The following is a 14,204-nucleotide window of genomic DNA, read 5'->3' on the forward strand; positions in this document are numbered from 1 at the left end:
ATATATATATATATATATATATATATATATATACACCTCAATTTTTACAAGAATAATATTTCCATCTGTAGGAGCTGTCATAGCAAAGAATAAGAAAAGTTCATACAACTTACAAAGCTTACATTCACATATTTTTTCTATTTGCTATTATACACGTAATGATTAAGATTACTGAATATTTCTGCCTGATGTTTTCCCGAACGTCCTAGATATTTTGTGCATTTGTCGGATGAAGAAACATACAGAGAAATATATTGCGTATAGTTGTAGTTTCGCAAGCGATACATTATAATTAATTTTATTATTAATGATACCACACAGGACTTACTTTGCATTCAGAATGAATTCGATTAGCTGGCAGCGATTCTCCACACAACGTTGAAGTACAAACGAAATTTTGTATAGCTCTTTGACCAAAAATGTTGTGTGTTCTGTGAAGAGAAGGACCAATAATGCAACAAAATGTTGCGAATATATTTTAGTCGCAATAAGAAAAGAATTGTCTAACCATTTTCGTATGCGACGCGTTCAATATTCCCGAATACTTCCGGACCAACATAATCTTATTATAAAATAACTGATATAATTTGTCGAGACTAGTATGGCATAGGCATAACTCTCGCGAATACTAAATACTAAACTTCTGAGAAGCACGGATTATTTCGCGAGGGTAGCTTGCGAATGTACATAAAGAGAAGACGGACAATAGGCCGGGCAACATGATTATTGTATGTGTTAGTTTTATATATTTATCTCTCGGCAGCGAAAGATTCTGATATATATTTAAATTGTATTACTGTATCTAATTTACACACTTATGCCATTATGCACTTAACGAAGTACGACAAAATAACAAAGATAGAAAATAGAACAAAAAATAGAAAAAAAAGAAGAGAAAACCGTTCGCATGAACGGGAACATATATGAACGTGTGTATGTGCGTATAAATGACAAAAATGAAGAATGCAAATATAACGAAAAAAATTTATATTTATGATACGTTTCTCTCTCTCTCTCTCTCTCTCTCTCTCTCAAGTATAGACAGTACTAGTTTAATTCTCCTATATTTTGCATAGAGTTCGAATTTTGCAGAGAATTCTATTTCTCATAGTACTCAAACAGCAGCCCTTACCATACTGTAAAACTCAAACAAAAGCTCTTAGGGTACAAACGGTTCTACTTATACAGAGCGTAGAATAAACACGTTATGCGGTATATATAATGCAACCAGGATGAAAGATTCCTATCGAAGTGTCTCCATTTACTTCATTGACGATTTTTAAGGAAACTTATGCAATTTATCAATATTTTAATAAGAAATCAAATTTGATAAGAAATCAAATTTAAATCATACAAATTTAGTTCTTGCTAATTTTGTATGATTAAGAAAGTATGATTAAGAAATTTTTTTGTTTAATTAATGTTTAGAAAAAATTGAAGAACTATTAAGCTTGATCTTATAAGAGCTACTAATATAGAGTGAGTCATTCAAGATGTGTGTGTTATTTATTGTAAATATATAATATTCATCACTTATATATGTAAACATATTTTTTATAGAACTAATTAGCATTGATTTTTATCTATTAATGGATTAATTGCTACTTTGAGATGTATTTCAGATTCACATAGATATATAAAATAAGTCATGGACAACTTACGAGATTTATGCTGTAATTATCAATAGGTTTATTGCACATATGTGAAAGTGATATTATAACATAACTTCGCGTATTGCCGCAAAATTTAATATTTATTTTATATTGAATATGAAGAATTCCAACGAGTATCAAGAAATAAAATTCTTACAAATGTTTTAATACATTTTTATCATTCAGCGATTTGTTAAATAATGTATATTATTTCGCAATTTTTACAATCAATCAAATTATTTTATAAATTTAAGAGATATCGACTTTTTTTTAGGAACAAATCAATTTCAAATTGTTGCAGTTCAAGGTGTTGCATGTAATCAGTCGAAAATTGACATCTTACTTTAAATATCTCACTTTACGTAAATCTTCTGTTAATCGCCTCAAGCGTAAAGATAATTAAATTGTTATCATTAAGATGCGAAATTTGCACGAAATATTTCTTTTAAAACTTTTAAGTTTAACCCTTTTGCATCTCAAGTATTCGTGGATAGTAAAGCAGTATTTCAAAAAAGAATTTAGTAATTTAACGTGAAAATGTAGCAATATTAGGATGTATATATAAAGAACAACTTATATAATAACAACTTATATAAAACTTATATAAAACGGTTATGGAGGATGCTCGTTAATCGATCTTTCGTGAGATAGAAATCGTGATGCGAATTAGACTAATTGTGGCACTCGAAAGTATTTGACATTCCTCTCAATATTTTGCTACATCTTTTAAAATTATGCAACATTCCTTATAATCCAATCTTTTACGACAAAGTAAAATTATTAATTGTTATTACATTTCGACAGTATTCCTGAGAACGCCGTGCGTGCGTGCGTGTGTGTATATATTATTTGTGAAAATGATTTGTTTCTGATATTTTTCTTTTCCAAACTCGCAAGTATTATAAAAGCTTATCTTCTGATAAAATAGCGAGAGAAAGCGAGAGAGAGAGCGGGGGATGAGAGCACAGAATGTAATACTATCATCGCATAACTAACTATAAAACAGTATGATATTATTGCAGGTCAATACTAATTTTACATTACTAATACTAATTTTCCAAGAAAAATCATATACATTTCTATTTTTATGTACATACATTCTCGAATTTGTCTGTTCAGTTCTACTTACAAAACAAAGAATTACATGATATGAAATATCTATATAAATGATTGACAATTTCTTAAAAAAAAAAAAACAATGACCATGATACTTTTACACTTTATGCATAAATAAAGCATTTTATTTTCTTTAGAGAAAAACTTTGCAATTAATCTCTAACTTCAATACATCGTTTTCCTTAGAGAAAATCGTAGAGGAAAACATTTTTCGTCTTATTTATCTGTTTTTTATTTACATTTTTTTTTATATGCTTCAATCTCTGATATTCTGGTCTTTATCATTCCTTCACTTAGTGATAATATTAAGCAGTTTCATGCTGTCGTGCGACACTCGTGCTCACAACAAACAAATTTCCATTTTCGAGCCATTGTACATACAATTGTCGCATGAGCGAGGTTCCAGCGTTTGTATTCTTAATTTTTAGTTTTTAATGAGCCATATCGAGCCGATCGAGATCGAGTTGACGTTATGGCTGCCTTTGGAAACATTGCTCGGATGCATCCGTTCCCTCGGATTCATCATCTATCCTTGTTTAACATTTAATATTAAACAGAGAGAGAGATGATGAATCCAAGGCATCGGGGAGGCATTTCCGAACGCAGCCTATGAATAGCGACTAATTTTGCAGAGAAAAAGAATCATTCAAAATGCGTCATTCAAATCACATTGAAGTGAAGCCTGAACTCGTTAATCAAATATATTAATAAATGAAAGAAAACGAAAGGGAGAGAAAGAAAAAGAGACAAATGATAATCGAAGATTCCCTTATTGTTGTGTATAGCGAGCGTGTTGCACTATATTTTGTAAAACTATTTCATCTCGTGCGTTCAATCTCGTACAGAAGAAACAGACGAGCAGCGATATCAGTCGTTTAACTAGTCGCCAAAAGCGACCAAGAGCGACTCGATCACGGGAATGTTATTATATTTTACTTATAATATACTTATTGTAATTTCACAAAGTACAGTATATTTTTTAATTATTGTATCATGTAATATTATTAGTTAACTACGATATTTAGCAGAAAAATATATGTCAGCTGTATTCAACTTGATGCTTCTTTCGCCTTTATATATTATAGTATGCCTCCATTATTTATTTCTACATCGATGGAATATGTTAAAGCTTTTTCCTACTCATTGCAACGATCCTGGATTATGTCAAAAGCGAGAAAATATATAAAGAGAATTCTTGCAGAATACATTAAAATGTAAATATTTTTTAATAAAGCAGTATTGCTTTCTTAAAAAATATTTATATTTTAGTTTTTATTTAAAAATTTATATTTTAGCAGTTTGCAATCGATAGATTTATAAAATATATTTGTAAAATATTCCCTTTTATTAAGTCATTGGGAATTGTTCCTCTTATCTACATTCTTAAAAATAAAAAGACAAATAGTCTCCAGACTTGACATTGACAAATTATTTAGATCATGATCGTGAACAATATTGAAGAGGTTTTAACTGTCGATAAAGTTTTGAAGGTAGTATTCCAAACAACACGAAGTCGACTAAAAGTCTATACTATAGATTGACTGGAGAAATCAAGAGCCGACTTCAAAGTTCGAATATCGGCTAATATTTGACGACTCAAAAAAAGTCAACTAATAGTCGACATTCTAAGTCGACTTTTTAGTCAAATCTGAATGACAAATGTCTTGAAAATACTCGACTATTATTAATCTAGCTAACCAAAATTGACAAATTATTATATAGTCAACTTCTATGGTTAATATTTCACTTCTTTATTAAGTTATGGGGCATTGATGATGAAAGATATTTTACAATTATCAATGTCCAATAAGTTAACACAGAAGTGGAAACATTAACCATCCAGAAGACTATTCGGTAACTTATTGTCAATTTTGATTAGCTGGGAGGTCTTATTATAATAAATATTATTTTTTAGAGAAGTATAACATCATTCTTATTGTCATATAAAACAACATAATAATTATACAGAAATGAACATTTTCAAAAACTATATAATAAATATTTTAATACAATTATTAGCGATAATATTGTTCTATAATAAATTATTTAAGCACGTTTTTGGAAAACGTTTATGCAAAATAAACTAGAATTATTATACGCAGATAAAATAAAATAGACAGGATAATGCGATGATGCAATACAAAATATACATTTTCCTATATATACAGTAGATTGTCAAAATATTAGGGACAGTGCGATTTTTCTGTTATTTTTATATTTTCAAGTTCATTTTAGTGAAAATAGAAATTTTTTAGTACCTAGAAACTTATTTTTATTGTTTTATTATATTTATAATGAAAAAATATTCATCATAGCCAAGTAGAAAATATTTATTGTACCATACGAGCAATACAAATTAATTAATTAATATTTTGTACACCTCCCTTCACCGCAATAAGGATTTTGCTGCGACGTGGTATGCTCTCAATGCATGATTTTTTTTCTCTTAATTCAAGAGAGTGGTACTATACTGGTATCAGTTTCTCAATAAGTTGATGCTTAGTTGTTATGACTTCTTTGATCGTTTAGTGAGCTCCCACAGATTTCTCACATTTTCAATGAGGTTTATTTCAGATGAATTTCCAGATCATGGCAGAACTGATACTTGGTTTTGAGCGAGGAATGCTGTAATACTTCTGATTTTGTAACACGGAACAGAATCGTAATAAACACATTCTTGAATATCTTCCAGATACCAATCAACAATGAGACAACACCCAACTTTTTAAGATTTGCTTGTCTTATTTCATTGTCTTTCATCCTTTGGGCGATATGAAGATGACTCATGCCTTTGCTGGATATCATTGATTATACTATAATACTGTAGGTAGGATGTTTCACTTTTTCTACCAAGTAATCGGAATGATATAATATTTTTCCCCAAAATGGTGTCGTACGAATTTACTCTTTTCCGTTAAAATTTTAAAAGTTGATTCGTCTGAGAAGCACACTTGTAAAATTAAAGAATATTGTAAAATTGTAACATTTTAAAACTTTTACAGTATAACAAGGCTTAATTATTTAGCAAGCGACCCAGCTGAACTCCAGAGAAGAGTACGTCGCATGGGAACAACGAGTTCATAAAATCTTTGGAAGAGCAGAGGCCAATCGCCCGCGATTATCGATCGGCAAGAGACAATCAGTAATCATATATATTGCGAGGTTCGGGAGTTTGAAGGATTCGATGCGTGGACTCGTGCCTATGGGTGCCAGATATGGACTTCGATGGCGCGAGATCAAAACAAAAGTCGTACATCGACAGGCCTGATGACTCTAATCATATCGAGCTGCAACGGTTTTTGAAAGACTGGCTGTAGTGCTCGAGCGAGTGCGAGACACTGTAGAAAAACTGTGTAAAGGTGAACACCGCGTTCAACAGTGAGTTTGTAACAGGCGATAAATGCACCAATAAAAGTATCACCACCCGAAACTTTGAATTCTTTCGAACAACAAAAATGTGTGCGAGTGTACGTCATCGAGCCCATCTTGACATCACTGGACGAATTTCGGAAACGCGACAGCAATTATCTCGCATGGGCATTATCTCGAATTCTCAATTTGGTAAATGTGAATAAGCACAATCCAATGTGCGTGGGATGTTGCTTCGAGGTGCCGCGAGAAATTATACTTAAGAAAGCGGTGATCAACGTGCGTTCGATGGACAATGTATGCTTCGCGTGGACAGTGGTAGCCATTCTATATCCGGCTAAAAGTCATGTGGATAGAAAATCGTATCGTCCGCATTATTCTACTGTATTGAATCTCGCGGATATTGAATTTCCGATAATGTTCAAAGATATTCCGAGATTCGAAAATCTCAATATATCAATCACAATATATCAATCAACGTGTACAATATCGAAAATAAGAAGATTCTTCCTCTACAATTCACAGGTGATAAGAGGGACAAGCATGTCAATACCTGTAGCTACAAGATTCGCGCAACGACAACATTAGACACTTTGCATGGATAAAAGATTTATTCTGCCTTGTACAATAAGTTCACAAATTACTGGGAAAAAAATAGAAAATATTTTTGCAAATATTTTAAATATCGGTAAATATAATAAGAAAAACCAATAAAAAAACAATATTTAAAAAACAGTAAAAAGATAGAAAAATGATTTCTCTATTTACAGGTGCCTTCATTACTTCAGCTCGAGCGCAAAGTTCGAGATCCATAGCGAAGACTGTGGAAAGATGAACGACTATGTTATTCGACCGAGCGAGGATGTTTCGGTAGTGGATGATGTAACGCTACTTATCGTAACTAAAAGTTTATCCTTGCACTTGCCGGGCGACTTATCGCGCGTCGGACAGAAAGGCAGATCAGTGTGTCGATCGTGCAGATATTGTGGATACTCGAGATTGACCTCGAGAATGTAACCGGTGGGCAAATCCGGAGCGATCGCGCTCAAAGTTCGCAGCGTTTTTTGACCCATCGAAATTCGGTATATGGCAATGGTTGACACATCGCCACCCGTATAAATTGTTAACGTCGTAGTACATCAAGTACGATGATAATTTCGATGAGTCATACGAATGCATGTACTTGTTATTAGCCTGCGCGTATCTATTGGAATATTGACTGAGGCTACCGCGCTCGATGAACAAGATCATATCAATGTCAGTGAGCAACTCAAATTTTATGCGCGAATGTTTTAGCATTGCGTCCCACGTGAAACCAGGCAATGTGTAGTAATGCGCGGGATCGAGACCGTAACACAACTATTGCGGAAATTTTCGAAAATGTCGACCAAGACATCGGTTTTCAAGTACAGATAACTAGTCGAGCGTTCGAATGGAGAATTGCTTCCAGATGTTCGCGGCATGAGCGTAATCGCTCTCGGATACGTATCGCCTGTCAGCGAACTAAAATAATTCGCGAGATAGCAAGCACCGTTCATCCAATTTTTCAACGTAATCAACGTACTTGTACAAAGAGAAAAACACCTTTTTGTGTGAGAAGATCGAAATCCTCCACGCTGAGTTTGCAAAATTCGGAACGTATAATTTTTAATTTATCTTTATTGAGATATGACGCCAATTCACGCGATGCGCCAAATCGTTGAGTTGTCGCGCGAATCACGCTATATAGTCTTCATCGCGGAAGTGTTATGATGATAACGCGTACGGGCATCGCACGTAGTAGCCTATGCTAAACGCTTTATGCAGCTGAAATGCGTACATCGATGCGTCGGATTCTGTCTTCTGCAGGACACACTCCAGGTCGTGTAGACGATGAACGGCACTTGTTCCCAGTTATTAGTTACCAAATTCGAGCTATTTGTCATCCTTGCTCGGTAGTCGAATGGCACAGTCGTTCATCTTATCACAATCTTCGCTGTGGATCTCCGACTTTACGCTCGAGCTGAAATAATGGAGGCATTTATAAATAAAGAAAACATTTTTTTATTTCTTTTTATTGTTTTTTTTATATATTGTTTTTTTTATTAGTCTTTTTAGTATTCTTATTACTTATCGATCGCAAAAATATTTCCTGTTCTTTTTCCCAGTAATTTGTGATCTTACAAGACAGGATAGATTTTTTATTCACGTAAAGTATCTAATGTTGTCGTTGCGCGAATCTTGTAGGTACAGGAGATTGACATACTTGTCCTTCTTGTCGCCTGTGAACCATAGAGGAAGGATATGCTTATTTTCGATACTGTACACGTTGATCGATATATTGTTGAAATTTTCAAATTTCGGAATGTCTCTTAACGTTATCGGAAATTCGATATCCGCGAGATTCAATACAGTAGTCTAATGTGGATGCGACGATTTTCTATCCACATAACTTTTAGTCGGGTATACAGCGGCTACCACTGACTATGCGAAGAATTTCTCCATTGAATGTACGTTGATCACCACTTTCTTAAGTATAATTTTTCGTGGCACTTCGAAGCAACATCCCGCGCGTATTGAATTATGCTTATTCATTCACTACCAAATTGAGAAGTTGCGATAATGTCTACCCACTGTCGCGTTCCTGAAATTCATCCAGTGATGTCAAGATGAGCTCGATGCTCATCGCTCGCACACATTTGTTGTTCAAAGAATTCAAAATTTCGGATGCTTTTATTGGTGCGTTTATCGTCTGTTACAAACTCACCGTTAAACGCGATGTTGACCTTCACACTTGTCTTTCTACAATGTGTCGCACTCGCTCGAGCACTACATCGCCAGCATCTTTCAAAAACCGTCGCGGCTCGATGTGATTAGAGTTTATCCGCGCCTGTCAATATACGACTTTCGAACATTATTTCGATCTTGCATCGAAGTCCATATTCGGCACCCACATGCACCGAACCTTCAAACTCTCGAGCCTCACGATACATGTGATTGTCTCACTGATTGTCTCTTGCCAATCGATAATCGCGGGCGTTTAGCATGACTCTGCTCTTCTAAGAGATTCTATGAGCTCGTCGCATCGTTGTTCCCGTACGATGTACTCTTCTTTGACGTATTCAATTGGATCGTTTGCTGTATCAAATCGCACTTCATGTTATCGCTTGCGTTGATTAATGATAATCGCGTGCGTCTAATCTTCTCTCTGCATCTAAATTTTATATCATTACTTGATCACATGACATGTACACTATTTAGCAACATCGCATTTATCAAATCGCATTGATACATCACCGCGAAACATGAGACATATTGTGACTTGTCGCGATATGTTCTTGAAAAATCTTTGATTACGCTAAATCTAATAAAGCCTCAACGCTAAAAAGTGTCGTCGCTTGCGAAATTGCAACGTCGCATTTTTATTGTTAAATTACATTAATCATCGCGAGACGCGTCAAATAACAAATACGATGCAGCAAACACGAAGCGTTTATGATAAAAATATTGAATGTGTATTAGTTACACTATGAATAATACTATATATACGAAAAATAAATGAATATTTAAACTATGTGTCAACTGTATCTCAGCGTTTGAAATTATTCATTCCTTCTGTCTTTGCAATATTTATTTGTTCTTTTCCTTCTTTTCTTCTTCGTGATATCATATTACATGTGCCGGCAGTATCATCTGACAATATCGCTGCGCTTGCTTTAAAAGCATTGTTAGAATATAATCGAATAAGTACAATAGAAATAAAAAATATATATGTATATGTACACATTTTGCATATGCGAGAATAAGTAAAAGGTGTTACTTAGAAAGTTGCAACGAGAGAAAAGATCATAAGTATAGGATGCACATGAATTACAACGGGTGGCATAACATATCGAGGGAAAGATGGTAAGTATATGGCAAATATAGCTTGGACCGAAGAGACTGCGGATGGAGGTAGATCAGGAAGAGGACGATTAGGTTGTGGAAGTGGCGGCTGCGGAGAAGGTAGCGGGGGATGGAGTATCAGGTAAGCATTTTGCTTTTTACTTCTTTTCTCTACGCAGCATCTTTACATTTTTACTTCTCTACACGCTCTCTACCTCTTCCCCCTCCCTCTCCAACAAGTTCCTCTCGCGACCACGATGCCAACGCGGCCTGATGACAGCGCATCCGTAGTCCAGAATCCTTCCATATATACTACTATCGAATCGGTCAAAATGGGTCTTATTTTGTCAAAATACGTTTGTTCCAGGATCCATTCGGTTTCCTCTGAGATCACCCGAAATTCGACATTTGCCTCAACGTTTTGAGCTGATGGAATGTATGCGGCATAAATAAAAAAGTCTCGCACCGTACACCATTCCCAGATCTTCCGTGCAAGGCTCAAGGAACTAGGTATAGTAACTTAATTGAGCCTATGCGATTGATGTAAGAAAGAACTGTAGAGTTGTCTATTTTTAACAAAATATCACATCCTCTCATATGGATTGTGAAAGATCTTAAAGCATGAAACACCGCTAGAAGTTCTAAAAAATTGATATGATTCTGTTTTTCTTCAGTTGACCAAAAAACTCATGGATTCGTGTTTCGCCGCAGACCGCGCCTCATTCTGTTAGGGACGAATTCGTGAAAATTTCCATAGCGAAATGGCCTGTTCTAATGGTGTTAGCTTGAGCAAGGTTTACTAAAACTTCTTTCCACCAAAGAAGATTTTCTCTAATGGAAGATGATAAAGTCATCAGAGAATCGAAATCTTCGTTCGCCGCTGAAAGGGCTAAAAATGTTTTTCTCTTTCTAAGATCTTAGTATGGAGAATTCCGTATTGTACAGCAAGACAGATTGAAATCAGGGAACTGATGTAACGCGAAGAGACGGGTCTTACATGCCCGTAATCGTAGCATCGTAAGCGTGTTTTGGAAAAGACTATTCTTCTTGTCCTGAAGAATTGATAATGTGAGATTGTCTGTAAATAAAACGAAGCGGTAGGATTTCGTCGGATTAAGTACACATTTGCTTCTGTTGATCAGAAATCCTAATGAAGATAATAGGTTACAGCTAGCACGTTCTCCGTGAATTTCCGATAAGAAGAAAGTCATCTAAATATGCTCGATAAATAATCCTTATCCCTGAGCGATAATAACATGGGTTTTAACATCTTTGTAAAGATATATGGAGCGGATGACTATCCAAATGAACCCAGAATTGATAGAGACAGCCCTGAAATCTAAATCGAAGGAACTTTCTGTCGTTTTCATGGATCGGGATTAGCAAATATGCGTCTTCGAGATCGATTGAGGGGAGGCTAGGAAGTCTCTCAAGAAGAGGAGACGGACCGTCTTTCAATTTTCCATTTTAAAATAAGGAGCTCTAATAAAATTATTGAGACGCTTCAGATTTAGGATGAATTTCCAGAAGATTTTTCGGTAAGGAAGAAAGAGAATAAAAATTGCTCCTCGCATAATCTAACAATCTCTAAGTAACAATTATTCTCTTCGGATTGAGATAGGTAAACTAACAGTTCCATCTTCTAAAGTGGCGGATTGTTAGTGAAGGGGAGTCAATAACTCGTGACAGCTTTTAAAATTCTCGGGTCCGACATGATTTGTCTGCACTGGGAGAGGAAAAATGATAATCTACCGGTTATTTTTACCTGATTGACGTTTATCGTCTCCTTGAGCGCGAACTATGCTGGCGTGGTGATCGGCGGCTGCTGCTCAACGCCCCTACTCTCCTTGTCATCGACCTCGCTCTGGATGCAAGGGCATTTCCCAGCTTAGCACGGATACTTTGTGCCGTCTGCTTAATCGGTTGCATCTTCTTGGAAATTACCAGTGGAGTTTTGACAATATCCTTGGAGGCCTTTTCCAAAATCGTAGCCTTCTTCATTTCCCCAAACAGAAGATTATTCGCTGGAATAACATCCGCCGTACTTTTAGCCAAAAAATTGAGCGCTGGCTTGATCTGCATTTTCTTTGACAGTCAGTAAAACAGATCAGTTAAAATCACCATCCCGTCGTTGATCTTTGAGCCGCTCGAACCTCAGAATTCAATAGCTGAATACTAAGTTTCAGAAAATCTGAAATAGCTCATCTAACGCGGTCAAGGCGATGCTGACCTGATCCTGGTCTCTACAATGAAACTCATCTCTTTTTACGATTGAGTTATTTTTCAATACCGACTTACATTCCTGGTTTAACTTGGGGGCCTTTCCCCCTTAAAAAGGACACCGTATCTGGTGGAGACTATTTTTTCATAAGGGTTTCCCGTGATTCGGGATCGAGACCTCTGCGCGAGAGGTTATGCTATTTGGTCGAAACATGGTCATTCCAAGGCTGCGCTTCGACATTTAAAATCGACGCCGAAAAGCTGTCTCGTTAAAGCATTCGCATTCTCATCGTCTGATCCCGAAACGGAGAGACCGAGAGTTGTTCCTGGCTCGACTGATAGAGATGCAGTAGATATCGCCTTTTCACTATTCATTAATTCTGAAAAAGCGAAAGAGAATTCCAATTAGTCGGAAAGACTATGTCGACTTTCCGTCTGCATTCCGTAAATGTAGATCTGATGAATACGTACACACCTATAGTATATGCGGATCTTCTGGCCTTCCTGTCACGCAGGCGCTGCCAGGGAGTTATTGGAGGAATCCGAGATGGAATGCCCTCAGATAGAAGATGCTTTCATTACTTTGATATCGGGCCTCGACCTAATGCGGTGCAGCTCATGCTCGATGTGGCAAGAGGATGCTAACCTGTAAGACGAGGGGAAACGAGATGCACTAACTTCTCCACGTGACGTTTCGATCAGGTGTGTCATTTTTTCTTCCAGAGCTGCGAGATGGTCGCTAGACGATGATCTCTTTCTCTTCCTTGAATTGTGCAAAGATTTGACGTTGAAACTGCCAGATTCGCAAAAAGTTTACAAGAATAACTGAGAATGACTGTTGGGAATAGCAACAGGAAAAATTGATGGCCGCCGCCAACGAATGCGCGGAGGACAGCGACGTAAGGCAGTTTTGCTTTCTCTTGAAAGTTTTCCTAGGAATAGTGCATCGAAATGCGATTACACATATCCATCCGGACGAGACGTGACATAATAGTAATATATACTACATATAATACGTATAAACATATATGACAAAGATATCCGCCAATACTCCCACGGTAACGTCTCCGGTGAGTCCGGTAGGACATATCGTTTATCATCGTATGGACTCAAAACTATTTTCGGTATCATGTATACCTCGTATAATTGATTGTATATATGATTGATAGCGAGTCATTTCAATATCTTCATTCAAACCGCATGTAATCGAAAATTATTGTTCGCGCTACGACGTCATTCTTTACATCTTCCGCTTTTTCGTCCTTTATGCTATTCACCCTCATCGCGTACACCTTCGCTCCAACGAATTGTTGCACCATTGTTCTCATCCTTCATCAGGTCGTACTATTTTGTTCACGAGAGGCATATCGTATACATTGTCCTCTAGATCGCTCGCGATTATCTAGAGGACAACGTATACGATATCGAATCGGTATCGGTATCGAATCTTGCGATATCACGTTTCATAGTCTCGTAAGTATCATCGCATTCTATATGGTAAATGAGATTTTCCATGTCGAAGTGATCTTACATTTGTCGCGGTACATCGATGACATGTACTCGTGGTAAAATTTGTACAAGCAGACCTTCGATATGTCGAGTATTCACATAAATCGGCTTGTTGAACTTCACCTCAAGTTTGCGCAGTTCAATGGCGATCAAATTTTCCGCAAAGATGCTACTACTGTGAAAATTTGGCTTCGCGATCATTGCTTCCGCGCCATATCGTCCGTCTCATTTTGTTAATAATTCTACGTGATTTCAAATGTTTTCCATAGTTTTGCCGAATATAGCGTTATTCATTTATACAAATTTTCTCGAAATCGTTTTTCGAGCGCATTCTAAACTGTATTAAGTTCAATGCACTCGCAAAGCCAGGCGAATTGAACGAATTGTAATACCCGGTGGATCTTTGTTACGTGAAAACCGTGACGAGTACATTGCTGCAAATTACGAATGGATGACGTTGTTTATCGTGCAACG

General features: G+C 36.2%; 1 protein-coding gene and 1 pseudogene across 1 annotated transcript; both read right to left on the reverse strand.

Moving 5' to 3' along the window:
* The window catches only part of LOC105620459, a 21,060-nt pseudogene extending 11,951 nt beyond the window's left edge, over positions 1–9,109 (reverse strand).
* Positions 9,110–11,799: 2,690 nt separating this feature from the next.
* Positions 11,800–13,931, reverse strand: LOC105620460. The gene is given in 6 exon segments (XM_012201949.1): positions 11,800–11,865; positions 11,946–12,137; positions 12,232–12,329; positions 12,461–12,601; positions 13,499–13,565; positions 13,782–13,931. Coding segments are annotated over 6 exon segments (714 nt in total).
* Positions 13,932–14,204: the final 273 nt, after the last annotated feature.

This window comes from Atta cephalotes, assembly GCF_000143395.1.
Source record: "Atta cephalotes unplaced genomic scaffold scaffold00026, whole genome shotgun sequence".
Classification (NCBI taxonomy): domain Eukaryota; kingdom Metazoa; phylum Arthropoda; class Insecta; order Hymenoptera; family Formicidae; genus Atta; species Atta cephalotes.